The following is a 27,954-nucleotide window of genomic DNA, read 5'->3' as shown; positions in this document are numbered from 1 at the left end:
CTTGGAAACTGGTTAATCATGTCAAATGTCTAAAAACAAGGTTCTAAATCTTTGCAAGTAGCTTTTTTTCTTTGTTCTACCTGTCCTTTTACTTTTATCTTGAAGTTTTAGGCATTAAAAATTCTCATTTCTGGTTGTTTTGCAGTCCACTCTAAAAGTGAATGGTCTCCACTTGGCCTTCTCTAGTCTTCCTTGTTTTTAGTTCACAAAACAAAAGCCAAACTTTAAGAAATCATCCTGCAGCTTGTTTATTATCAGCTTAAATTGTTGATCACTGCGAAGACGTCAGTCTTGAGACAAAGCAGCCAAAGAGCTGGACTCCAGGGAAGAAGACTTGGAGCCCAGTGGAGCTGCAGGTGCATTTTAGGCAAAAAAGATTTGCTGCAAAAAGCATCGTGATGAGAGGGGAAATGTGCACTAGTCCCTCTCCCATCTGATGTTCATGATTCCTCTTCCTGGCAGAAGTCAAAGGTCACTCCCTGAATCAACACTGGAAACCAAATAGTAAATTCAAAGCCACTGAAGTCCACCTAAAGAAAACCAACTTGCCAGCGGGAATCGTCAGACCATGACGTTTTTATCAAATCTTCTTGTTTGCCTTTTTCCGTGAGAAAGTTGGGAGCTCTTGGACGGGCTCCATGTGCTCCCAGCTCTGTACCTAAAGATGGTGCCTCCCAAAAGAAGGGCTCCTTCGTCATGTGATTGGTCTCAAGGACAGCTGCCCTTCCCATGGTGCTCATGTTCCTCCCCCATCCCCGGGGGGGGGGGGGGGCAGGTTTGACTGTACAAAAAGAGGGACAGAGCCAGAGTGACGGCAAGAGGGTGAGACCGACTAAGAGAGACATCTGCTTCTCATCTTTATGGGAACTTTTCCTCCAATCCTGGAGATCGGGAGTCCCCCAGACGGAACACACCAACTCCTCCGAGGCTCGCAGTTCCTTAAGACTCCCTCAGGTCTTGTTTGTCTCAGTTCAAAATAAAACATTTCAGTGGCTGTGCCTCCATTAAGCTTCCAATAAAAAGGAAAATAGTGAGTGGTTTTAGACTTTTCATTTCTATAACCTGTGAACACAGCTGGACACGACTCAAAACCTCACCATCTTGCAGTCATTGTTCGTGTTACCATGATGCCTGGAGGGCACCTCTCTGTTTATGTTCACCTGATTAGTGCTGCTCATTTTCATTAGTTCACGGCTTGAGGGTGTGGGGAGAGCCGGCGGGGCTCTGCGTTTGTTCAGGGCCCTTAGTTTTGCCGCACGTCACGGCATCTCCAGAAATCAAGAGCCCTCTTAGATCTGCTGCAGTTCACCAAGACCAGAGCCGTGTCTTGAACTCTCCTCTGATTCTGGTCCAGTTTTGTATTTTTCAAGCAATTTTTTGGAAGCAACTGTGAGAAGATCAAAAGCCCATCAAAGTTACAGAACAATTTGCAAATAATCTGAAAGCAATCACGACTAATCAGTATTTAATATTTCTAAAGTGCCAGAGGTTAGGAGGACCTTCTGTTCTTTTCAGAGTTATGCTGTGGACGGGATCCACAATCGTAGGACTAGATTCTTAGTTTCAATGCTGATTAGCAAGATGTATTACAGGAATTAAAAACAGTGACTTTATGGGAAATTGAAACATTTTTATGTTAAACAGAGTAATTATCTTAAAAGTAAAAACTCTATAACTGAGGGATTTATTTCTATCCTAACTCTATAGCCTTTTCAAGGTTCCACTATAAATAAGCATTATTTGCATATCAGGCATTAGAATTTAGCTTTTTTCACATAACCCCATTATTTGGGGTCTTGTGTATTTATTTGATTGTTTTGTTTTTTGGAATGGAAAATTTCACTGCATTCACAAAAAAAACAAAAAAAGAAAGAAAAAAATGTTCCTGATGAATGGTTGTCAAGAGTGGGAACATTATCCAAGGTGTCAATTTTCTCTAAAATTGCTTCAAATTTCAGTTAATTTATTTCGCATGGACACTTCTAAGGCCTGGCTTCTTGGGCTGTTTTATCCACCTTGGTGGTCCTCATTTATCTGTCCCCTCTGGGCAGAGCACCATCTGAGATTGGTTGTCTCCCTCATCTTCCTGACGGCGTAAACAGACGTACACATTGTGCTGAGTAATTAAAACGTCTGTCCCCTGAGATTATTAAGTAGCAGTGGCAATGTGAAGTGCACAAACATTTTCATGGATAAAATGGAATCATCTTGTGATGCTGAATACTTTTCGCTGCTAAACTCCCATCCATTGGATGTTTTATTTATTATTTTAAGCTATTAACTTTCCTTAACTCTTTGACCTCCACTTACCCTCTCACTCTACTGCTCTCATTTCCTTGTTTCTTGTTCAACAAGCTATAGCCATTTGAGTAAATGTAGTTCTCTGCATACAAATAAATCTCAGAGCACAGTTTGGCTCGGTTAAAGTTTGTTGTGCACAGATGAACCTCACCTAAGACTCGGAATGGTTATTGCTTCTGTACTTCTGTTGTTTAGCTCCCACTCAGTTATTTTTCTCATACTGCCTCAATAAAAAAGGCTGTCTGTTTATTGAACAGGAAAGAAAACGTTTCAGATTTATTACATTGTTCCTACTTTGGTACAACACATGCTGGGCACGCTTTCAGATATATTTTGCCCCGGCTAATTCTACCTTCATATAATTCCTTTGAAAGGAACTAATTTCTGATATTAAAAAAAAGTGGTGGAAAAAAATGTTTGCAGCATGTTGTAATCTATATATCTATTTGTCTTCCTGTACCGCTCAGATCATTTTTTGACCTATTTTGAAGTGGTCTTTTAATTAAGATTATGCAGTTTTTGGTCTAATTCAAAGTCGTTTTCTAGGACATAGTTTCTGCAGCGCGGCAGTAGTTCATTAGAAATTCGCCTCTGAGTTGTGGCTGGGACAGCTTGCGCTGTAAATGTGCTACACGTGAGCATGTAAAACTTATTTCTCTTACATTGGAGGTGGTAAGACTCTGCAAATGCAGCAGCGGTCATGTGAGATACTACATCAGTAAACCTTATTGTTTTATTGAATTCCTGTTTCCCTAAGTATTTCCACGTTCTATGAATGATATAATCGTTTTAGCAATAATTCTGAAACTACAGTCAAAATTTGTGATCAATTTGATTCACTGTCTCAAAATAGCTGAAAATACACAGGAACAAATGATTTTTGATAACTCTGAAACCTGCAGTTATCCTGCCTTTTACCCACAGCAGTGACTTTTTTGTTTTTTTTTATTCTGAGTAATCTTATTTGAGAAGAGAGTTTTGACATTTAGTGTCATGAACTCACAATTTTGCTCCATTTGTGAGACAGCTCAATGGGGTTCAGTAAATCATTTTTGACTGAGGCATGCCCCTGCTTTCTGACCACACCACCATTTCTCCCCGGATTTTGTCACATAACTCCTAAAGCTGTTTTTACAAATAGGAATGACAGAAGCCACAATAAGATGCTTTCTGTATTGTTTCTTCTTTTAAATAACCAAAGGTCCTTTTCCACAGTACTTCTGTATCACACTTTATACCAGAAAACAGTTAGCTCTGATAAAAACTGCAGCTGTCAAGCTTTTTCTTGTAGATATATGCAAATAAAAGCATTATTATAAAGAACCTGTATCGTTACCTGCATTGTCCTACCAAGTTATGTCACCTAATTCTGGAAGAAAGTTTGACAGAAAGAGAGAACACCATTATACTTCAAATTTTCTAACTGTTTTTTTTTACTCATTTTAACCGTTTTTCTATGGCATGACATAGTGCCCTTTAACGTTAAATTGTATATATACAAGAAAAATGTTTTTGGGGGGTTTTAACAGTGCAATGATTCAGACACAGCTGTGCAAAACAGATTCTGGCTTTGACTGATTCATGACACATCCAGACAAAAATAGCTTCCATCTGTCTGTTAGCTAACAGGATGGCTTCCTCAGAAAATATAACAATGCTAACAGAAGAACAGAGGAGGAATAAAAACAGGATGACACCTGTCAGCCTTGGACAAAAAAAAATAAAACGACGGATTTGCAAGGAAGTGTAAACAGGATTTGACATGTTTAAAATAAAAGAGTGTGTTGTGATATGATGTTAATCACCGCACACGCTACTGAGTTTGTGTTTTTGCTTATAGCCGAAAACACTTCCCATGTTCCTATGTTCCAGCTATTTTCAAAATAGCATCAACAGTTGCACGAAACGTTTATGAGTCATGTGAGCTAATTAATGACAGGAAGACAGGGTTAGGTGTCAAATATTGCCGTATCCTGTTTGGGTCGGCTGTCCAGGTGGTCTGTCATGAGGAAAAATCACATCACCTCTTAGAACTCTGCTGTTCAGACTGTCCTCTGCTTCTGCTCTGATATTTATGACAAAAAACAGAATTAAAGAATACAAAGTTATGCTTGAGATCTCCTGTCTGTAGCAGAAACCATGAAGGTGTAGCTGTTAATGAGGTTTTTTTCAAAGTTGGGCACTCCCTGGTTCTCCACCTTCCCCTCAAAGGCCTCAATTTGGAGGAAACCAAAAGTCTCCACAGTAATGATGAATGGACATCATTAATGTTCATCTGTTTACTTTTACACTGCAATCTGGGAAAATGAGGGGTCATGCGCTATGGGTAAATGTTACTTACATTTGTCCTCCAATTTCTTAGAGCTAGTTTTTTCCCTCTGACTTCCTCTCAAATTGAAGAAAAGGATCACATTTCTCAATCAGAGAAATTACTTGACCAACCTTTTTATCTCTAAATTCCAGAAACAGAATGCATTCCACTTTTTTTTTCTGTAGAAAACTTCACTAGACACACGCCACCATTAGCAGCTAAAAGTGAAAGATAGGAACTGTTCTTGTCATTTCAAAGCTTTTGAAGTTTCTGTGAGCAAACTGTTAGCAGCTGATTATTGTCAAAAGGCTCAGCAGTTTAAAACAGACACCTGGAACTTTGAAAATGAAAACTAAATTTAAAGAAATGATGAAAATATCACTTTTTTCTTTTTACAAATTTATTTATTTCTTCTAAAAACAACAAAACCCTGCAAGAGCAAAAAAAAAAAAAAGAACTTCAAGGTTGTCTCAGAGCGATCCCTCTCCGTCAAAGTAACCCACATTATCACTCAACCACCAGGTTTGCTTGTCTTATCAGCATGTATTTATAGTGCAAACAGTTTGAGTGATCTTATTAGGCCCTATCAGCTTTTGCACCTTTAAAAACATAGATAGATCACGGAACAGATGGCGAGACAGCGGTGGGAATCTGTCTCTGTCCTGTGTGCAAACATATTGTGTGCGGCTGCTGCAGCAACAACGCGAACAATGTTCTCTGCTCCACAATAAAAATGATTTTTTTAAATATTCCAAATTGTTTAATCGATTTGATTAATCGATTTTTTTTTAAGATGAGTAATCAAATTAATTCCCCAAACTTTGAAAAGTCAACTTTAAAAAACCCTGCTTTCATCAACCAGACTAAAAAGGCTCTAAAAATCAAAGACTTGATTTTATTTTTTTGCTTCTGTTCAATCATCTTGACTTTTGATAATGTCCATCTTTGCCTTCTAAAGAGCTAATTTAAAAAGAAAAAAATGTGAAGTGGCATAACTGAAATCTGATGCTGCTTTGGAAACACGGTGCACTAATGTTAAAGTTTTTTGTAAATGCTGAACTCCTGAGTGTGGGCTGTTTAATAGCAAAAGGCTGCCATTCAGCTCTCTTGAAGGAATGTGTGGAAGCCCACATGGAATCCTTTGGTTCTGCAAACCAAAGGATTTCTGCAAACACAGAAGTCCCACACTGAAAAGAAAAGTAACTCAATGTGTCAACAGCAATGGAATCTCCTTTAATGTCTCAGCAAACTTGTGTAAGAGGCAAGATCTCTGTGCAAGCCGGATGGAGACACCAATGACTCTACCATCCTTGTCAGCGGTGCAAAGGATCTCTAAATGTTTATCTTTCTAGAGTAGTTCTCCCAGAACTTTCTGCTCAGAGACTGCTTCTCCAAAATCTGTGGTGTAAATCACCTGCGCTGTGAAGTCTGTAACCAAAGCATCACCAGCAGCTCACGCAGAATAACACATGGAGCAGTTTTCAAGCAGTTCTGCAAGGGGAAGAGAGGGAGGAGATTGAAATAACCAGTTTAAAAAAAAAAAGTGTGGAGGCAATTAGGGATTTTGAAGTGTTGTCTCTCTGCCGGCTTGTGCTCAGAACAGGACAAGAAGCCCCAAGAGCAACTTTAACGCACGGTTTTAAAAGGATTATTGCTTGAAAGTTTAGATTTTCCCAAGCTTTTACATATTTCGAGTATTCTGTAGGCACTTTGCAATTACTTCCTAAAGTAAATATATATTTGTTTTGCTTTTGACTTTTATAATATTCATTTCTGCTTTAAGACCTATTTGTCTCCGGGGCGCAATCATCAGTGAGAGCAATCTTCTTCAGGTTACACGACGCAGAGAAGCTACGTGACTGACGCAACTCCAACTGGGAGCAGATGACTTGGAAACTCCCGGTCAGCATCTTTATTCTTTCTGAATGAGCTGATTTGGGACTCTTTTGTTGGATTCTTCTTTTTTTCCCACTTTTGGTTCTAAAGTGTTGGAAGAGATCAGCCGCTCTCCGCGCCCAGACAACGCGACATGAACCCTGGTTTTCTCATCGAGACTGTGGTGGCACTTCATCTGCTCCTCTCACCTGCGCAGGTATGCTTGCGCCAAGAGTGTAACTAACTTTTTTTTTTTTTCACTGTCGTATTTTGAATTGTAAGGACACCTCTCATTCAGAATTAATGCGAGGAAACCTTCCGCTCATTGGTCCATCAAAGTGATTTTTAACTCAGAGGATTTCCAAGAAAATAGCTGACTCATCACAAATCAGCCATGTCCATCATGGCCAGCTCAGCTCATTCATAAGGTGAAACGTGACAAACTGCATCAGCCTGAAGCGACGTGAGTCACAGCTATATTTTGGTAAAACTTAGTAAGCTTATAATTACAGCAGAGCCATCATTTGAGGCTAAGATTGCTTATACTGTGGGAACAGATCAAAAAAAGATTTACTGGCTGGAAAGATGTTGCAACAAAAAAAAAAAGGATTTTGAAGTTTGTTTCAGTTTTTAAAAGCAGAAAATCCTCCTGAGTTTTAGATTGAAAATGTTCTGCACCTGCAACTTCTTCCATTCTCTGTTTAGTTGCACAGTTTCGATGTTCAGAAAGACTTATGGAAAGATGATCAGTGTGTGCATGAAGATGATTTACTGTAGTAAGAATATATCAGTTTCATGAGACTGTACAATGGTGCCCTGTTCCCCACTGCTTGGCATTGCTTTGGAGCCTTTAATGAAAAAGCTTCCAGAACAAGGCAAGCTCAAAAAGACTTGGAAAGGACTCTTTCATTGGTTTAGGCAGCGTCAGCAATCCCTGAAATACGATGAGCCATTAGAAAGTGGGACTTTTTGCCACTTGATGCTCAAGTTCTTTAAACAATTCAGTGTCTGATTTCCAAGTTGCTTCTGATCCTTCTCATGTTTAATGCAAAATCAGCCCTTATCCCATCAGCACTAACATCAATGACTGCTGCTATCTCTTAAATTAAGTAAGACCGGGGTCACATTTACTTTGACAAAGTTTCACATCCCCATTTCACAAACTGGACTTTTGTTGCAGTTGCTATGTTGGGAGTGTGTGGGAGAGGCAGGGTTTACCCCATTTCTTCTAATCCTCATAATCAGCTCATGGACGGCTTAGCCAAAACAGGAGTGACAAAACCCAGGGGCTTCAACATGAAGCAGGTTAAATGCCCCCGCTGTCAGAGGACTGGTGGTAAATGTGGGTAGTACCGTCATAGAGGCTCAACACCCAATCTGTCAGATCACATGAGGTCCAAATTCTTTTTTTACCAAAAGGGGGAGATCACTTAAAAAGATCAGAATGGATTTTTTTTAAGTTATAAGAAACAACCTTAACAAAATACCCAAGTGGGAAATAACAAAAAAATCACTCAAACAAAAAAACTTTTTTTAAGTGTAAATATTTCTTAAAAACATATTTGAGCTAGTTTGAAAAACATGCATTACACGTCTACATTGATATTTTGGACGTCCTATATTTAAATCTTCAAAGATTCCACTCATGACATTTTTGATGCATCATTAAATCTATAAGTTTTATTTCCAAAACAACTCATTAACCCCCACATGAAGTTATTTTCATCTTCTTTTCAGTTTTGCACCTTTAGCTCATTTCCTTAGCTGAGTGTTTAGCAGTCACCTGCCGTCAAACCTTTTTTTTTTTTTTAAATGGGCGTTTCTCAGCAGTAAATGTGCAAGACTCTTTTGTCACATAAATATCTCTTTGACATTGTTCATGAAGCTCTCTGCACTCCAACACACACCAAGTTTATTATTTCCAAATACCAGATTCATAATCAGCACTCACAGAAACAGCTTCACAGATTAAAGGTCGCTTTGTCCATCATATTGTCCATTTTTAACGTGATAAGGGAGCTTTGGTGAATTGTAACATTGGTGTTAGGTTTTGGCTGTTTGGGTTGTATTTTTTCTGGGTCTGTGTTATAACTATTACAAATCAATGTTTGGAGTTGTCCAAGTGAAATAGTTGTAAATTATGTGTTAAATTAAAGCCCAAACTGCTTTTATTTATGTAACTCTTACGTTTATCAACTTTTTTGTTGGGAAAACTGGTTCTGAATGAGCACAGTGAGTAGAATCTTTAGAATCCTTCAGTTCCGTCTTTACTGTCATTTTGTCATTTTTAATACAGGTGACATTTTCCATCAACAAAACCAAAGCTGCACTAACCAGCATTTCCAAGAAAGGAAATAGGATGTTTGGAGACAGCTTCACAACTCAGGAGTCAAATATTTCTGCTATGAAGGGAATTTCAGCCAAAAGATAGTGATTAAGCCTTTTCTGGCAAATGCTTATGAAATGCTCTGCACCCCAGCAGCATTTTTTCTGTGAAAAAGACAACGACTGTGCCTGACAGACTCATGACTTCTTCGCCAGCATAACGTGTTCCCAGTGTTGCAGAAAAAAAGAAGGCGGCATTGAGGCAAAACTGCTGATCACATGTCCCTGCGGACATTGCGTTAAACAGGTGTTTCCTTTACGTCATCATCAGAAGCAAAACAATTCATAAGACTATCTGCATCGCACATACGTGTCTGTTTACCCCTCATTTTCTATGTTTAGGGTCATGTTTGGTATGGCATCAGATTCCCAGGAGCTTTTATGAGCGATTAATACGATTTCTACAGAATTAAAAGCATCTGTTGTTGTTCTGCTGCAGTTCACTTATCAATAAACAGACACCAAAAAGTCAAGCCCCGCTTCTCTTCATGTCTCTGGCTCTCGTGTAGCTGCACATCACTCTAGATTACTTATCTGGACATTAAGCCATGTAGTTGCAGTGGTGGCTGATAAGAGTCCTGTTTTGGTATTTTTCTGCAGTTGTAAAGCTCTAGCCCAAGGGAGAGTTGCAATTGCTATCAGGAAATATGGATTTCTCCTTACTCTTGTGGAAAGAGGGGAGAAAGCGGAGGGGTTGTGCTTGGGGCAGCCGTCTACTCAGCAAGCTTTAATCTCACATCTGGATGTAATTTACTCTGGTTTACAGAACAACGTTTACTGTAATGAAGGCCACAATTACCACCGGTCAACGTAATCTGAAGACCCGTGTCATGTGTGTGTATGTTTGTGGATGGGGCGCACCGTTTACACAGCAGTTGTGTGTTTATGTCTGTATCTTTGGGGAGACATTTGTGCATGCATTAATGAAGTTATGCTGAGGAAGTTGTGTTATTTTGTATCAAAACTTACATAGACATTTACATCTTCCCACTCATTCGGCCCTGAAAATGAGAAATGGAGCAAAAAAATTTGCGATCACACTTGTATTTTCAAATAGACTCAGTTATTTTAAACAATTTTTATCAACTTTTTCATGTCTGAAACTGTTAGGTTTTGTACATTTTGTTCTGGAATTGCTTGAAAACGCATTTTAGCTGCAAAAATTACACATTCAACACAAGACAGGAAAATCTTCACTTGTAGCTCGTTTCATAACTTCAGCTTTCAAAGGTTCCTTTCACTTATGTTACCTGAGAAATGATTGTGACACGTGTACCAGATGTTCTGCTGACATTTGTTGCTGTTCTGTAAGTGGCTTGTGGTCACATGTCCTGACCTGACCACCCTGGAGACCCAGCTGGATGCTTTCAGTGCTGTAATGACACCGCTGAATTTGTGAGTTCACCTGCCTTGTGTACAAAAAGCAGAACCTGCCGTAGCATTTAAAAGGGTCTACGGTCACGGTGCTGGAGATTTGGTATCAAGAGAAGATCGACCGCGTGTCTCCTCCATAAAACTGTCCGTGTTTGTGCTAATGGGCTTTCACCCTTGTGTGGTCTTGTGGGTGAAACTTCAAGAAAACTAAAGTGCACACTCCTCCCTGTGCATCCTCGAAATCAGCAATTCATTTGACTGGGATAAGCAAGTCAACGTGCCGGCATGTTATCCATGGAGTGTTTACTCGGGCTGTCACCCACACAAGTGAACCAAAGCTTAGAAGAAAACGATGTCCAGTGTAGGCTGACCCACTATTAACCCCAGTCATGGGAACTGCAATGGGGATTTCCCGGGACGCTGCCAAATCACTCACGCTTTCCTGACGTGTACCAGAGTAGTTTACTGACCCTGATTTATATAAAAATAATAATAATTATAACTCTGGTTTAGGAGAGGATTAGGAAATTTGGCTCTGGAACAACAATGCACTAATGTGGCCATAGATGTATCATAGCTTTTTTTCTGTTTGACATGATATTTTGTTATAGTTTTTCATTAGATCTAAAAGAACCAAAACAGTAAGTCAATGCCCCGCGCACATTTCTTTTCCTCAGCCAGCAGTGCCATGGAGGCAGCCTTGAGGCTACATCAGTCACAACTGCGGCTCTCACAGGATGCAGAGTGGAAAACAGCTTACCTAACAACAGGATGCTTTCGCCTTCTACCAGAAAAAGAACTCATCCTTTCTGCCTAAAATAGCAAAATAGTATATGATCACACGATGTTTCTTTATATGAAAGGGCTTGATGTTGCCCCCTCCAATAAAACAATTGTTGATTTTTATTAGTTTTTATTCATCGATCAAAGTTCCTCAGCTTCACTTAAATACATGTTGCTCAGAGCTTGTTAAGGCAGTTACAATAAAGTAATTTGGTAAAATAAGATGACCATGACATGTCACGGAAAACTCAAAATTACTTATTTCACTCCTATTTCTTTTCTAAAAGATGTGATGCACAAACTGTCAGCTCTAAAACAGACAATTTTGGCACGTTTCCGTACAACCTGCTGTTAAATTGAGCATCACCTCCCCAGCATGACCCTTAATAGAGAGAAAAATCTTAAAAACAATTAATCACGTTAAAGTTTTTGCTCCCTACGCATGCTGCCCTTCCTCTGACAGATGGAATAAGAAAGAAGGCTGAAGATGACGCAGGTCAGCTGTGTGGGACTCAAGAGTAATGAGGCTCGGGGCCTCTGAGGCCTGACAGCAGGAGCCCGGGGACCCAGCAGGAACTCAGATCTGCTTCAGACTGCAGTGAAGACTTTTGGCAGGCAGGAGACCCAAATGACTTTACAATCGAGCACACAGAGCGTAGCATGTCAGCTTAGCCCCCATTGAGACGACTGCAGGACTTTCAGTTAGCATCCAGTCACTTCACATAACTCTCCTTCACTCAATACACTGCCAAAGAGAACAAGAAGACCTTTAACATTGGAAAGTAGCTGAAATACTGTAATCGACAATAAGAAATGGCTATTGACATTACTGTGCATGTTACGTTTGATTTAACTTTTTAGTCATTTGTGTCCTATCACTATTAAAACACACTAAAACATTACTTTTTTCGGATTTTTCTGAATCTAAACAGAACAAAAAACTATTTTGGCCAAGTTCACTGAATCAAATTTCCTGCCATCACATTTCACACTTATCAATTTCACTGTTTCTGTTCGAGTTAATGTTTTCTCTCTTTGATTAATAAAAACAAATAATGAAATCTCACATGTTAAGGTTACGTCCACAGTTGAATTCCCTGAAAAGGTTTGAAAGGAAATGAAAGAAAATCCTTGGACAGTGGTGCTGCTTTGGTGATTTGTAATGCAAAATATAATGTTCAGTCAGTAAATGCAGTGTTTCCCCGTATGACCCAGATCAAGTTCTCTCATCATTAATCAGCAAATATTGCAAGTGTGATGAAGAGGAGGAGGGAGGAAACATGTGAGGATCCTCAGGGGGCATTTTACTCTCTGAACAGCCAGCTCCTCAATTCTCAACCATGGGAGGTGTCATAAATGTTTGGTTAAAACAGCAAACTGAGACTATGGACTAAAGTTTAAAAAAATCCTCCCCACCTGAACTTTTTTTAAACTGCCTGTGATACCACAGCCAAAAAAAAGTCATTGTGATGGGTCAGAACCTCACAGTGCGAGTGACATTTAACAATAACTTAGAGTGAACTGCGACTTTTCCAAGCGGTGCGTTGGAATATTCTGCAAATGGAGTTCATATCCCGCTGAGTTTTTGTGCAGCCGACACAGTTCAGTGAACGCCTCTCTGCAGAGCAAAGCTGCTGTCAGAGGAACAGCTGTACATGCTGGCCAGATGACGAGTCACATTTCCTCTAAAGCAGGGAGGACTGAATGTGAGTGAGTGCCTTAAAGCTGTACTTTGGGGATTTCTAAATAGTCTGTCATGGAGTATTTTGTGCAGCAGAGAAGACGGATCACTATAAATTTAAAGGCTTCCCAGTCACTCATCTGAGTTTTACACAAACTGAAACGTTTGTGAGAATCCTCTAAATCAGGACATCTCCCTTAAAACACACCACTTGGAAAAAGATTGCTGAGAGTAGAAGTGTGCTGACACATTCTGCTTTCATCCTCAAACTAATTTTGGTTTATTACAGGAAAAGGATGTTGGAACAAAACTGGTACAAAGCACAACAATCTTTATTGCCACTGTTTGGAAAGTCCTTCTGTGTCTATTCCTAGTCAAAAGATGAACTTTTTTTCTACCTAGTAATATGAACATTAAGCATTTCTATTTAAAAGTAATTAAGAGTGTACCACAGAAAAACTGGAATCCCGCTCCAGTGATGGGAAGAGATTGCGGAAGCAGATTATCTGTCGCCTGTCCTGTGCTTCTGCTGCAGGGCATTTTATCAAATAAAGAATTCCTGTCCTGAGTTGGAGTCAAATAGAGGTTTTGTGTTTTCCCAGGCGAATGAGAAATGTACTTTGTTTACTGTGGGGTGATGGGAAAAATCAGGACGAAGGGGGAAACCATCAATGAGAAAATAAATAGAGCTGAATCTTACACCACAGGAAACAGGTTTTGAACCTAAACACTTGGGCACACAGAGGAGCGTGACACATGTGTACGAGAGACTGGATCTGCTGCTTGTCAAAAAGACTTGTCTCCATTGGTTTGTGTGGCTCCTGATGTCACCACTGGAGGAACCAAACCCTCCAGCTTACAGACTTTTGGTGCAAATTGAAGCAACCTTTCCTACAATGTTTTCTTTTGTGTTTTGCAGAGTCTATCTTTACCAAACACAAACAGTACAACAGAAGGTAAGTTTTTTTAGGTTACTTTTGTTTTTAAGGTATTCATATTTTTTTTTTTATTATATGTTTTTAAATGTGATAGATGCTGAATAACAGATTATTTTCTTACTATTGTCACTTTTATGTAGTGTTTTTAAAACACTATTAAAAAACTGTCATTTTCACTTGATTTGACCCCTTCAAGGATAGACAGAAAAGAAGGTTTTAGAACACTGAATCCCTCCCTCAACATCACTAAAAATGTCTTTGTCAGAACAATGAAAAAGCTCACAATGGAAGACTTGAACTCGGGGACAGGAGGAGGATATATATAACAGAAAAGGCTGGAGATAAGCGGTCAAAGCAAGTGGTAACTGCCTATTGAACTGTCTGTTTGCGTTGTACAACATTACAGTTCATGCCCTCATATCCCTACCAATAGATGCTTCCCCCAGCCATCTCCCCCCAGCCTGTCTGCTTTTATAAACAGCTGTTGTGGTGTCAGGCTCCATTTGCTGACCTCTGGAGGTCACTGCAATCCCAGAGGTGCCTGCGGGGCAACTCGGCTCCAGCTCCAGCAGGGTTCTGTTCATGGCCATGTTTCCAATGTTTGTTTTTTCTTCCTTCTGTGTTTGGCTACAGTCGTCCCTGTTCTTCCTTTGCAGCAAATGGGACACTTTCACACATGTACTCTCACAGGAAAGTGCTTCATGTACTACACAAATGTTTTATTTTAAAATGAAAAGCCCAGCATGCTGATGTAGAATGATGGCCTTTAGGTTCTTGTTCACATCCTTTTTCTTTCAATACCCTTCTAATTACTGGCAGCTTTTGTTTTTCTGCTCTATCCTGCTGGTTTATGCAATAGTCTCTACGGGTAGCTATAGTCTGCTGTCTTCCCTTTCCACTTTACTGAAAAAAGGAGTAGTTTTCTGTTTCTCTTTCTTTATCCATCTTCATTTTTCTACTAACTCTCATCAATATCTGAAACTGACTTTTGACATGTCACGCACCATCACCTTGGGCAAATAGATATTGACAGACTTTGACTGCTCTGAGTTTATTAAGTTGAAATCCTTCTCTTTATGCCTACTTACAGTCACTACAGGCATGCCACAGAGCTCTTTATGGCTCGTGCTTTTTATTTTTATAATGAATCTTCCCCTCCCTTCACATCCTCTTCTAAGCACACCCAGCTCTACATTTCTACAAAGCACTCCGCTCTCCTTTCTCCATCCCTTACTGAATGCATTTTTAAAACAAAAACCAAGTTCAGGTGTATTTGTAAAAATATTGATAATACTAATTTTTTTACTCATGGACACCAAATCCACTAGCTCTAAAACTCATAGTTTTAAAACAGAAATCTTATTTTGTTTTTGTCCCTTTAAATTAGGAGCTTGGGATTCCATTTCGGCAGCATGCATATTTAAATCTCCTTTTAAAACACGTGGAAGCCCTGAACTCTTGTTTTAAACCAGTGACAACCAGTGACACAAAATTTTGCTTGTCTTTTTGCTCTTTATTTTAACATAGTTTTATTGCTCCTTTCATAATCAAAATGTGTTTAAATCGTAAGTCTTTTTAAAAGTTAACTTATCTACATCAAAATTCTTATAGGACAAAAGTAGTCTCATACAACACACATCGTGGCTCATCCTTACACTCTAATTTACAGTACTGATGTTTCAAGAAGTGTGGGGTCGTAGCTTCTGCCGGACCATTGAAAAGTTGGTAGAGGTGGTTCAGGAATACCCAACAGAGGTGGAGCACATCTACAGTCCCTCTTGTGTGCCCCTGGTGAGGTGTGCCGGATGCTGTGGTGATGAGAATCTGGAGTGTCATCCCACTAGCACCACAAATGTCACCATGCAGGTAAGACCAGAGCATTGTCTCACAAACAGTTAATCTGTAAAATCCTCCTTGAACGTGTTTTTGCTTGTTTAGTAATTTTGACTCATTGTTTTTTTCCAGCTCTTGAAAATCAGGCCATCAGAGTCCGGTCAAGAATATGTTGAAATGACATTTGTGGAGCATCAGACATGTGAATGTAGGTAAGAAAACAATAAAATAACTTTTTTTAAGTAAATAGTAAAAAAAAACTTTAAACATTATTCTTCCTCATTTATCTAATGAAAATATTTTAAATTAATGTCACTGCCAGTGCACATAATTACAACAATTCATTTCATAGTTTATCATGCAACAAACACAAGCATTTGGGAAACCAAAACCCTTAATATATTGGAAAACCTTGTAGTTTACAAATGGAACATGTTCTTTAATTATAAAAGACAGATTTTAGTTTTTTATGTGATTCTTGTAGCAGATCAAACTTTGCATCACTGCTGGAACAACAAAGAAAGCTCTTTATCAATATTTTCAGATACCTGACTCCTCAACGACTAAAAGTGAAGCGTAATGTCTTAGCATTTAGCTATTTTTTAAATAGAAAATGTCTTAATAATTAGTTTCTAGCTTGCTTTACATCAGTTGTACAGAGAGGGAAGAATATAGGGAAACAGGCAAAGTCCATTGGAAATTTACAAAACAGCTAAAGGGTTTAAATCGAGAGGACGCTTTCATGTCTAGTTTTTGTGTATACCATAATAATTATTAACATAATTTCTGCAAAGTTTGATGTGCCTTTGCCTACTAATAACTACTACTAAACATTCTTTGCATGTTTTGATTATCTAAAAATTTTTTCTCAGAGTCAGGAAACCTGTCATGGTGGAAAGGTAAGAGTATAAGATTTTTCTTTAATAAAACCTCATTTTTGAGGGAAATGCGGGGCTTTGTGGATAAATTAACATCATGTGTAGGAAAAGGCATAAAGGAAGAGGAAGGAAAAGGAAGGAAAGACAGAAAACCAAAGAGTGTGACAGGTAAGGAAATACACCAATAAAGCAGAGAAAACAGAGATCAGCTGCCCACCAGAAGAATTACAGAGGCGGTTACTTTCTGTGTTGTAGATGCCAGATCCCTCGCAGGTAACTGCAGTGATGACGCCGCCCTTTGTTGCAGCATGGCTCATTATATACTTCCAGCCCAGTGACAACTTCAGAGTCTCGTCAATCATCTGTCAAAAACCATGTCTGCCACCAGAGGCTCAAACAGCTGGGATGATCTGCTGACGTGCTGTCTTACCGATGGGCAGGACGTTTGTGATGACCAGGTTTATTACAGGAAGTGTGTTTTGATTGGTTGAGACTCTACTGCCACACACCTGATACAAAAGGAAATCCCTGGGAGCCAGTGCAATGCATGACAGAAAAGACTGATCTGTTTTCCATTCATACACATTATTTGTGTTCGTTATTATAAGATTTGTTCGTTTTGGGTATTTAAAAGTTGCTTACACTTGTTAAAAGTCTCTCTCTCTCTGTATATATATATATATATATATATATATATATATATATATATATATATATATATATATATATATATATATATATATATATATATATATATATATATATAATATATATGTGTGTGTGTGTGTGTGTTAACTCAACTGAATATAGTTTGACCAACAGCCTTAAAGATGTAGTTATCATTTTATAAAGATTTTATAAAGAACACCTTGACTTGTGTATGTTGGACTGAATGTAAGACTACATTATACTTGCAATAAAGAAATGTCTCCATCTGGTGTTCAAAATGGATTTATATGGAAGTATGATATTAATTGACTCATTTGTTAATGGGATTGGACAAAAGACTGAGCAGTCTCTCATAAATGATATTTTCATTGTATTCAATCTTTAGTGTCAATCTTGTCGTTGTTTCTAAAAATAACAAACCATAAACCATAGAATGTATAATTTGTAAAATTATGAAAACTAGGGCATTCAGATAAAAAAGGTATTTTTCAGTAAATATATTTGATGTAAAAATATCTTATACTTTATATCCACAGGCAATAGTCCTGATGAAGATGATGATTGAAGACATGAGATTTTAAAATGATTTTTTTTTTAACATAGTAACCCTGATTTTGATAAACCAATAATGTTAAAGGAGTTCTGCGTGTAATGTTCATCCTGCTGACACAAGACTCTCTTAACCCCACACCACAGGATACTTCCTCTGTCTGCTTTTGGACTTCACTGTGGAAGGGATCAACTGTGATAGTTATGTAAAATGTCATCATTCGGTTTCTTTCTTTTTCATGTATCATACAAAAACGTTTTTGTGGCTTTTTTTTCATCTAAATATTTATTTTGTAATAAAAGTTTTATGTCTGATGAAATGCTTTTTTAGTTGTTTCTATGAAGAATTTAACAGAAAATAAAACAAATTAATTATCCAGCATTACCAGATTCATTTTTAAATGAATGAGAATTTTATTTTTCACTTTATAAAGGTATATTGGAATGTATTTTTCCAACTTAAAATTAAAATAGGCTATAGATTTGAAATTTGAGGAAAATGATTTTTATTTCTCTGAGCCCATCCCAAATTTTAACCATGATTACTCTAAGTGTTTAGTGGATGGTTTATACTTCTCTTAATAATAGTTTATTTAAGTTGAATCTAAATGCTAAATTAGGTCATTTTATTTTTTATTCCAAAAAGGGAAGAGTTTGTTGTGTTTAAAGGGAAATGTTTACCACGCCTCACAATAATATTCTTGCTATATTCTTTATGATGTGACAATAATGATCTAAGTTGTGTTTTTAGTTAATAAAACCATATGCCACAGCCAGCCACATGCAGTTTATGATTCACAATCATATTTAATTGGACCTCTAAGAGTAGAACAATAACATTAACAATAACATTAAGTTGAAGGTGCGGCATGAGTGAATGAACGATCTATTGTCTCTCTTTCTTTCTTTCTTTTTTCCACGTTTCCTGGCAGAAAAAAAACGAAGAGACCCTCGTGTAACCTCGTTTCCCTAGCAACCGCATCAAGGAGTCATGTTTAACTCGTACATTTCGCCCTTCGTAATATCTTACAGGAGTCTGTGTGATCTCGTTTTCTCAAAATCATTACAAGCTGCAACAAAAAAATATTACTTTGTTAAAACAGATTTAATGATACAGACCAACTTACAGCCACAACATAATGTTGGTGTCGAAGGAAACAATTACTTATGTTTGCCTGTAAGACCATGCAACGGTAACCACACTTGACTCGCATTACAAATTTGTATTAGGGAGTCGCAAACGTTAGCTGCGCCAGAGTCGATGATCTGTGGGTGTACCTGACACTCGGATGTCTTTCTAATCGCCTCGGATGTTTGTTTCAATTAAAACCTATATGGGTATGTACTTTAAAATCAGTACTTTAATCCGTCTAACTATTAAACGAAGACCGTGTGGCTAAATATTCTCTCACTAGCATCTAACATGTGCTAACTGCTAAAACGGAGGATTTAACAAGAAACCCGGCCGTCCTTTTGAGGGCACTTGTAGCAGCTATCATGTTACTGTCAACATTTTGCTTCCTTTTTAAAAGATAGTTTCTCATTAAAGTTGAATTAAACAACATTGCAGCGTGTGTTAGGTGACCAACAGAGGAAAACAAAGTCCCGCTCGTAAACACAACATGTAGCTAGCCAAAATAAAGTTATGGGTACTTCAAACGATTGTTTTTAATTTTTACTTCTGGACATTGATAGATTATTAGTGAAGGTGACTTTATCTTGAGATTATCTTGTTAGATGTTTTGCGGAAAATGGCAACGGTCTGTTTTGATCATAACTGTTTGATCAAAGTTGCCTCAAAAACAAGGCCCTAAGATTAAGCGGAAGACAGTGTGACAGTAGTGGGAGGCGACATCACAAATATAACGGGGTAATTAATCTTTTTTTTTTTTTTTTTTTTACTTTGAATCGATGTAAAAACATAATCTTATGTTTGTTGTGAGTATTGGTTAATATTTATTTGTGTATTTATTTGTCACACTTAACTAGATTTGTGAAATTTCTCAGGTATTATTTCAGTATTCCCATTTGTTTGTTTGTTTGTTTTTGTATGTAAGGCTGCCATATTCATTTTAATCTCTTATTTTGTATTTTTATTGGATGGGTTTGAAGTTTTGTTACTTTAGTAAGACAGAAAATGAGGCAAAAAGATCTTAGATTTGTGGTAATGTTATACTCAGGCAAACACGTTTGCACGCAGGTTTTATTCATGCTCAGACAGTCTTAAAATTATTTTATTCAAAACTTACTGCATACCTTTGTATACTGCCGACCTGTGGACAAATTATAGGGCATCCAGCATGAGGAAGCTACAGGTAGCCTATAATAATGCCCTAAGTATTTTATTAAAACAGCCTGGGTGGTGCAGTGCAAGCAGTTTGTTTGTTGGTGTTTGAGTTAAAACTCTCCAAGCTTTATAAAGACATTTTATCTATGGTTTTATTAATCGTCTTAATGCTTCAAATAATGAAATCATTTGAACTCTCACCAATGTCAAGCACAGCACTTTTAGATACCAATCCTCTATTTGGAGGTTTTGGGACAGTCGCCTTTTTTAAACTTTTAAGTGTTTTTTTTAAGTCAGCAGTTTTAGTATTAATTTCATGATACGTGGTTATTTTACTGTTCTTCTACTTCTATGTCATTGTTTTTATATTCCTATTTCATTGATTTTTATACTTTTATTACATTGTTGTTTTTTTAATACTTTTTATGTCATGGTTCTTATACTTGTTTGAATGTTTTATTTTTATCCTTAAGTCTTTTATATGTTTTGTGTATATTGTGGCAAATGGACCTTGAGTCTGTAATCCATGAAATTAAATTATTTAATGCTAATTTTTTTGTTGCTATGTTTTGTTTTATTCTTCCCAAGAAAACTAACATGAGTGGCTTTAGCAGACCCGGGCTACACAGGACCGCATCTTTCAGCGGGGCATCGCACCCTGGAGGATTCAAGCATGACTTGGAGAGAGATTCTGGCTTCTCAGGTTTGACAAAGATGCAGCTCCTTAAAGGGGATTTATTTACCGTTGTATTTTTATTTAGCTTACTCCTAAACATTGACTGTCAATGAGAACTGGCCTGAGTGACTCCTCCCCTTTGGCGTTCCATTTAGGAAGTCCCTACCGGCTTGATTTCCCTTAAACTTCTATTGAGAGAAAAAAATAGCTATTACTGGTAAATGGTAAATGGCCTATACTTCTCTATTACTCAGTCATTCTATTTGTTAGAATAACAATTCTTGCTCTACTACCTGGTCTCGGATCATTATTCATTTTCGTTTTATGTTAACATTTGTCAGAACAGAACAAAAGCCTGGGTACCTTCTGACCTTGATTGGTTATTATTCAACAAACTGAACTTAAAATTTCATAAATGTCAGCCGCTGCGATGCCAAAAATATGACCAAAACAAATTTTAAAAAACAGCTGCTCAGTTGTAACGTGAGTGGATCAGCTTAGCGCGGCTTTTCCCACGCATGTGTTCACGTTCACTCCACCTGTCATCTCACTGTCAACAGTTTCAAAACACTATTATTATAGAGTATTATGATAACATTATAACAACATTTTCATTTCACAGTGGTCACAGTAATAGTGCTGCGCGATTGGACCCTTTCCTTATGACGCCATAGGAGAAAAAAAATCATTGTGAGAGAGAAGGGATGATCACTCAAATCAGATTTTTTTTTTTTTTTTTTTTTTCAAATCTGACATACAGACGACAGATCAAGTGCTTATTCTTGTCACCCACTGCTGCATGCCACTCACTTTCCCTTTGCTTGACAACTGCGGCACACGTGCCTCAGGTTGCCGGCCCCTGTTATAAACTGACCAATCAGATACCTCAATAAAAGCATGTGATGCCTGCCAGCCCCCACATCCAGTGTACAAAACGTTAGATTGGCAGATTCTCCTAAGCCCACTTACAGTAGAAGGGGTGTGGACTACCAACAAGCTCACTTCTGATTGATGGAAGTGGTTGCTATAGAAATGTTGACTCAGACCGACTCTGACCAATCACTGCTTACTGATATCTGGCTCAAACATGGCGATGTCTGTGTTGTGAAATGTGGACTTCAGAAGTAAATCATTTTCTAATGGTGATGTCACACTCGCTCAGGCCAGTCCTCTTATATATCTATCTAATGTATACACATCTGTACGGTTTTGCTTAATTTGAATAATTATTCTTTATATAATTCAAAATGAGCTGATCTGCTTTTATAAAACTTACTAAAGTTCTCTCAGTAACAGATATGGAAGTGTTTTGCAAAGTTCTGCTTTTGCCTGTTTACTAGTAGGACCAGTTTAAGTTTTATCATTAAAAATGTAGTTATAAGATGAAACTGACCAAATTTTTCTTCATAAATAAAATAATCTTTCCGTAGACTCTAGGATTTGTTTGCCTTCTGAAGATAAACATTTAAACCTGAACACATGACTGAGTTTGTTTTCAAACCACTGTGGTACAAATATCCAACTTAGTGGTGGAAATGAACAAGAACAATTGAAAGACAGGAACCCATGTAGAAGCATCTGAACAGAAAAAAAGAAATGCTGAAAGAAACAGTTTATTGAACTTAGGGTTTGGATGGAGAGCTTTTCAGGCCAGTAGGTCACTGAAGGGGACGATTCACCTTGACAATTGTAAGACAAGACCACACCATCATCAATAAAACAACTTGTCAAGGATTAGAGAGATTCAGCACAAGTGTGCGGAAGCTGTGTTTGTTGAGACAAGAGAAGACGAGAACAACACACCATGTGTTTCTCTTAGCAGGTGGAAAACCGGAGTTCAGGGTTAGAAACTTTCAGTCCAAAACATGTTGGACTTTTAGAGTCACCGGATATAAAAAAAGTAGCATCTTGTTGAAGAATTTGATTTGTTTTTAGAGGAGTAACATTGCATTATTCATTTTCAAGAATAATAACTAGCACCATCTATGCCTAATAATAATTTAAGGTTAAGTGAACACATAAAAAAGGGTAAAAGGTGAATTTATTAGTTGTTTTAATTTTTTTTCTTATTATTTTGACCTTAAAACACAGATGAATCTATTAAATATTGAGTAACATGAAAAGTGTTTGAGTATTCTTTATTTATATATATATATATATATATATATATATATATATATATATATATATATATATATATAATTAGCGGCCACCATGTACATACTTTCGAACTCAGTGAATAGTTTGAATTCTTTATCTAACAGCAAGCACAAGACTTTTATTTTCAACAAACCTCTAAGCAGCCAAACAGCATGGACTTGACTTCAGGTCTTAGACACTTCAGTCATGGTTCAACAAAATGAAACACGCATGCCCAGCCGCATCCCAGAATCCTTTGGGGCCATTAGACCCAACGTGCACGTGATCGCCGCTACAATATGATGAAGCTTTCAAGTTAAAAGCAATCGTTAAAAGCAGCGTAAAAAAGTCCACCATCACCAACGGGTTTGGAAAAGCCGGTTTGCTGCGTGACGGAGAGAACAGCGCATGGAGTGAATTTACACTCCATTTACGGTTTCTAAGGAAACCGTAAAAGCGGAATTTTGCTTTGAAAAACTCACAGCCTCCGTGTGAGCTGGAGACATCATCTCCTGCTGATTGAGCTGCGGGGCCGATGGCAGTCTGAAGGCTCCCACACGTAACAACGCACCCGCCCCTCATACTCAAAACGTACAGTATTAAGTCCGATTGCTTTGCACAGAAACGATTTGCTCCGTTCACCGGCGCAATGGGGACGAAGTGCTCCTCCTTGAAGCCGCCCTGGCCAGAACTGTCGGAGTAGATAGGAAGGGGAGACAAGGAGCGCGCGGGGCGGGAGCGGAGCGCAGAGGCGTCCGCGGAGTGCAGAGGCTTCTGAATTCTGACGCACGCGCCGCACTAAGGCGCGCGTATCACGCTGAGGCGCGCGCTTTTCAGTCGCCGCTGCTGTATTTTACCGTTGTGTTTTTTAACCAGTCCTGTTACTCCCATAACCCTGCCGCGACACAAGCGGAAGGAGAGCTTTTCCCGTTCACCCCTCCATGCACTGCTGCTACTTGCTCATTCTTAAACACATACAACAGTGTGGCGAGCCGGGCGTTGGCCCCGCCTTTAGCCCCTAAGACTCATGGGAAATGTGGAATCGCGGATGTAAATTTCCTCATCATAACTGAGGGATGTAATGTTGATTATATGGTTACTGTTTGTAATTTTATGTATGATACCTAGATTGTCAATAAGTAAAAAAAAATGAAATAAAAACACCATAACTGAGGAACTTGTGAACAGAATAGATGTCCATGCTGTTTGACAAATGTCGATACACTCAAATACGTGAGCCTGAGGCAAAGCTGGCACCACCCACAATGCGCTAACGAATTGCACTCACCCTGGGATGCTGGTCGTGATCTGTCAGGATGACAATATCGCCTAACACATGCGCGGCTTGTACTCTGACGCGGTTTGTGTATGTATAAAACTAATTAAACACGTGAAAATGGATGAGTGCGGCTTGTAATCGGGTGCGCTTTGTAGTCCGGAATTTACGGTATATATAAATTTTATATGTTTTTAACTTTGTGTTATTTTTGATTGTAAACAACAATCATCAATAGGTGACCGTGAACGTTGTCTACCAAAATCAAATGTGAAGATCTAGGTCACATTTTCTATGTGGGCTATTCTCCTCTGAGGATGACCTTTATTTTTTTTATTTTGAAGGCTGACCTGGATTCGGCGTAGCCTTCCTCATTAGGTTGATTGTATCCTCTTCCAGACATTTACAGATACAAATCTACATCTGTTAGTGTTTATAGCTTCAGTGTCCTGCGCTTGTGCACACAATAAAAAGGTCATCTGTTTCTTTGAAAACATCCGAAGCTCCATATAACCATCCTCTTGTTTTTTTTTTTTTTGTTTTTTTAGATGCCAGCTCTGAGTATCTCAGTGCAATGGAAGTAACTGATTCTGAAGAGGCAGGAAGAAATGGGTCAATGTTGGGCCAGCAGTCAGCTGGTCAGCAGGTGGCTGTGGTGGGAGGCCCATACTCTGGACTGTCTCCAATGATCTTCATGAACAACTTTGTCTTAAAGCAGGTAAAATATGCTCAGACTGGACCTAGCTGTTCTTAGTTTATATCTTGTAAAATAATTTACTGCCTTGCTGGATCTAAACTAATGAGAACTTTGGTGCTGGGTACATTTTTTTTTTTTTATTATTGTTTTGGCTTTTATTTAGTGGTAAATATTGTTTTGGAAAGGCTGATCAACAAATCTTCAAATGAAAATATCTATGTAGTGTTGAAAAGGCCAAGATTTAAAGTAACAATAGTTTGCTTCTCTAAAACCAAAAGGTTTCCACTCTTAAGATGATTTTGTTGGGCTTGGCCTTCTACTGGATAACAGGTTAGGCGTCAGTGGAATATCTGCTGTCTACAGAAAAACTCCAGATTATTTGGAAAAGCAGGAAAGGCCAAGCCCCCATTCCAAGTGTTTTGACCTATTTTACTAGTACAGCCGTTTATAAAGCTTTCCTTGTGTAGTTCCTTTTTTTTATATATATTTCTTTACCATTTGAAAACTTTTTCTTAGCTATTTAATTTATTGTTTACATTTTTAAATAGTTTTTCTTTTTTCAACTTGTTTTTTCCTCCATTTTTAATTCAAGCTAACAAAGAGTTTGAGGCTTAAAGTTTAACTGTAGTTACAGGTCCTTGTTGATTTAATATCCAGTAATAAATAAATCAATAGATTATATATTTAATTGTTTTAGTGTAGTAACTCTCCTTTTCTAGTTAAAATTTTCGTTTTTTTCTTCCTTTTTTTGTTCTTTACACTGTCTGATTATTCTTTCCCTTATTTTCAGGTAGTTTTTTATTGTTTTATGCTTAGAAATAACTCATAATTATTACATTATAGATTAAACCATAATGGTTTATTTTCTTTTATAGCCCTCCTCTTCGGCTCCAGCAGAAAAGCAGTGGGGTTTTCCTTCCCACCTTGATGTTATGCCTCAGTCGCAAGTGGTTCTTTTTCAATCAGTGATGCCCAGCGGCAACAGCAACTCTCCAAAGCCCAGCCCCGAAAATCTCAGACTATCCAAAAACCGTGTGCCCTCTGCCAAGCCACATCACCAAAATGCCCCTCATCCTGTGGACACAGGCACTGAAAGGGTGGGATCCTCAAAGTTAAGGGCAAGATCGATGTCAGAGCATGGCCAACGACAGCAGAGGCGTCACAAACTCTACAGCCCCCCCAGCCCGCTGCCCGGCCTGCAGACACTCGGCCAAAACGTTGAGGACTTTGAAGCAGCCGCCAACCACGTGGAGGCGGAGGACCACCAGGAGCATCAGGAGCAGGTTCCCGATGAGCCTTCGACTCCACAGGCTGGAAGCCGCTCCCTGCCTTTCTATTTGAAACGGAGAACTGTGACGCCGCCAGACAAAAACCAGGATGCCATCACCACACACAGCAACAAACTGAAACGCTTCAGCAATACCTATAATATTCTCAGCAAGTCCGGCTTGTTGGGAATCACAATGCGCACAAAGCAGCTAATCAAAGAGAATAAGCGCACCCAGGGCCTGCTGTGCCAACTGCAGGAGCACACTGACCTGCTGTTGGAGGCTCTGAGCAGCGGAGACCCACATCTGTGGACTAAACTCCAGCTCTCTCTGCAGAACACAGAAAAAGCACACTGGGGAGCCAAAGCCCACAGAGTCTTAGCACAAGCTAAGTTCCAGCACTTATAAACCTGACTGCAGGAAAAAAAAGGTCAAAGATGCTTTACAGAATTTGATCTAATAGTTAAAAAAAACAAAAATGCAGATCTGCTTTGAAAAAAAAAGAAAAAGCACAGCTACTTCTCTAAAAGGAGAATTTTTAAGCACGACATTTACTTATTTTCTTGCCTGTTTTTGCAGCAAATAATTCTTACAATAAGGTTATGCCTCAGAATGTCCAACAGGTAGTCCTGGCATGCCTTACAGTACACAAAATAAATATCGATTCATCGAATCCATGAATTGATATTCCTTTAAAGAAATTCTTGTTTTTCTCTCAGGCAAAAAAAGTGCTTTCAGTTATTGTTTAATGTCAGAAATGTATTTCTTTTATTCTTAAAAGTTCTGCTTTTCAGTTTAGATCATTAGTTATGACAAAGTTGATTTTTATTACCAAATAAAATAGTTTTTGAATGGAAATTTGACAATTCAATTCATTGAAACTATATTAGTTTAGTATTTTAGCAGTAATGCCACCCCGCTGCACTAAAATCAAGGGGTAATCAAACACATAGGTAACTTTTAGTTCCATATAAGATGTCTAATTTGACTTTTTTTTGCTGTTGTGTGCACTCGCAGCTTTGCACACATTTGCACCAAAGCTGTCATTCTCTCCCATTTTTATGGTCTTAATTTTAAAATATGACTTAAAATTTTGACTATTCTGAGACAATTACCTTTTTTTTCAATGGTTACATACAAAAAATGTATTAAAAAACAACATTTGCTGAAATTCTAGATTCTCTTAAAGCTCTTAAAATATATTTAAAGATGGACAAATACTCTCACTGGTTTATGAACTTCAGGAAACGTGAGTTTTTCCTTTTTTTTTCAGCTGTCAGAATTTATTTCAAGTAATGTTTGTGACCAGAACTAAAGGAGGCGTGAAACGATTAAACAGAGGTCTGTTGGTTTCTTTTTGTCTTTAGTAACGGTACGTGTTCACACTGCATTTCCAGAGATCTAGCAGGACAAGTGGAGTAGACCTGTGACTCGCTCGCGGTGGGATGTTTTTGCTGCTTCACTACTGCTTCACCTTTGCGCTTAAAACTGTATTTGTTGAAAAAAAGAGAGCACTTCTAAAGAGTTTGGGTTTTTCTAAGACAATGTTGCACTGAGGTCGCACGGTAGTTCATTTTGTCAAACTTGTTTCATGATAAAGATAATGTGAATATAAATATTTGATTGCCTGTGCCTTTAAAGTATGTGTATGTCTTTAGTTGATATTGATGCCTGTTTGCATTTCTTTCTACATGTTGGGTAACTTTTAATGTTGTTGCTGTTTTTCAAGCAAGTACATTTATTTTTGGAGGTATTAAAAAAAGTTATATGAAATAGTATATATTCTTTAATACAATTAAGGAATATACCTTTTATTTTGGAAGCATTTCCTAAAGTTATAGCCACTGAAGGAGAAGTGTGAAGTTGGTCGTTTTTAAATTATTTTTATTGCTTAAACAGTAATTGCCTGTTATTGCAAAGTGTGCTTTTTCTTCATCTGTGTCAAAAGTGATTTATTGAACTTCTTGAAAAGCTTTGGCTTGTGACATTTCTTAGCAAAGAATGTACCAATAAAGAGATTTAAAAAAAAAAAAC

General features: G+C 38.1%; 2 protein-coding genes across 5 annotated transcripts; both read left to right on the top strand.

Annotated features, from left to right (window-relative positions):
* The first annotated feature begins 6,170 nt into the window (after positions 1-6,170).
* Positions 6,171-17,306, top strand: pgfb (placental growth factor b). 4 transcript variants are annotated; one of them, XM_023951968.2, is made up of 9 exons: positions 6,171-6,340; positions 6,445-6,514; positions 6,599-6,704; positions 13,630-13,666; positions 15,318-15,514; positions 15,614-15,693; positions 16,354-16,380; positions 16,465-16,527; positions 16,615-17,306. In XM_023951968.2, exons 3-9 carry the CDS (start codon positions 6,642-6,644, stop codon positions 16,634-16,636), a joined length of 489 nt encoding a protein of 162 aa, XP_023807736.1. In that variant the 5' UTR covers positions 6,171-6,340; positions 6,445-6,514; positions 6,599-6,641; the 3' UTR covers positions 16,637-17,306. The 4 variants fall into 4 exon arrangements, with proteins under 4 accessions (XP_023807736.1, XP_023807735.1, XP_023807734.1 ...); XM_023951967.2 differs by having other exon boundaries at positions 6,189-6,514; XM_023951966.2 differs by having other exon boundaries at positions 6,201-6,340; positions 6,445-6,704.
* Positions 17,307-18,562: 1,256 nt separating this feature from the next.
* Positions 18,563-27,953, top strand: cipca (CLOCK-interacting pacemaker a). The gene is made up of 4 exons (XM_023951830.2): positions 18,563-18,915; positions 20,453-20,567; positions 24,504-24,673; positions 25,528-27,953. Exons 2-4 carry the CDS (start codon positions 20,462-20,464, stop codon positions 26,326-26,328), a joined length of 1,077 nt encoding a protein of 358 aa, XP_023807598.1. The 5' UTR covers positions 18,563-18,915; positions 20,453-20,461; the 3' UTR covers positions 26,329-27,953.
* The last annotated feature ends 1 nt before the right edge of the window (position 27,954 follows it).

This window comes from Oryzias latipes, chromosome 22 (assembly GCF_053564925.1).
Source record: "Oryzias latipes strain Hd-rR chromosome 22, Olatipes_Hd-rR_3.1".
NCBI classification, from domain to species: Eukaryota; Metazoa; Chordata; class Actinopteri; order Beloniformes; family Adrianichthyidae; genus Oryzias; species Oryzias latipes.
The sequence above is the reverse complement of the archived record's forward strand: the minus strand, read 5'-3'. Positions and strand labels throughout refer to the sequence as shown.

Excerpts from the sequence above, each read along its gene's own strand:
- pgfb (XM_023951968.2), top strand. The coding sequence starts at position 6,642 with ATGAACCCTGGTTTTCTCATCGAGACTGTGGTGGCACTTCATCTGCTC. Across the intron at positions 6,705-13,629 it reads TGCTCCTCTCACCTGCGCAG|AGTCTATCTTTACCAAACAC; the intron begins GTATGCTTGCGC and ends TGTGTTTTGCAG. Across the intron at positions 15,694-16,353 it reads CATCAGACATGTGAATGTAG|AGTCAGGAAACCTGTCATGG; the intron begins GTAAGAAAACAA and ends ATTTTTTCTCAG.
- cipca (XM_023951830.2), top strand. The coding sequence starts at position 20,462 with ATGAGTGGCTTTAGCAGACCCGGGCTACACAGGACCGCATCTTTCAGC. Across the intron at positions 20,568-24,503 it reads GAGAGATTCTGGCTTCTCAG|ATGCCAGCTCTGAGTATCTC; the intron begins GTTTGACAAAGA and ends TTGTTTTTTTAG. Across the intron at positions 24,674-25,527 it reads ACAACTTTGTCTTAAAGCAG|CCCTCCTCTTCGGCTCCAGC; the intron begins GTAAAATATGCT and ends TTTCTTTTATAG.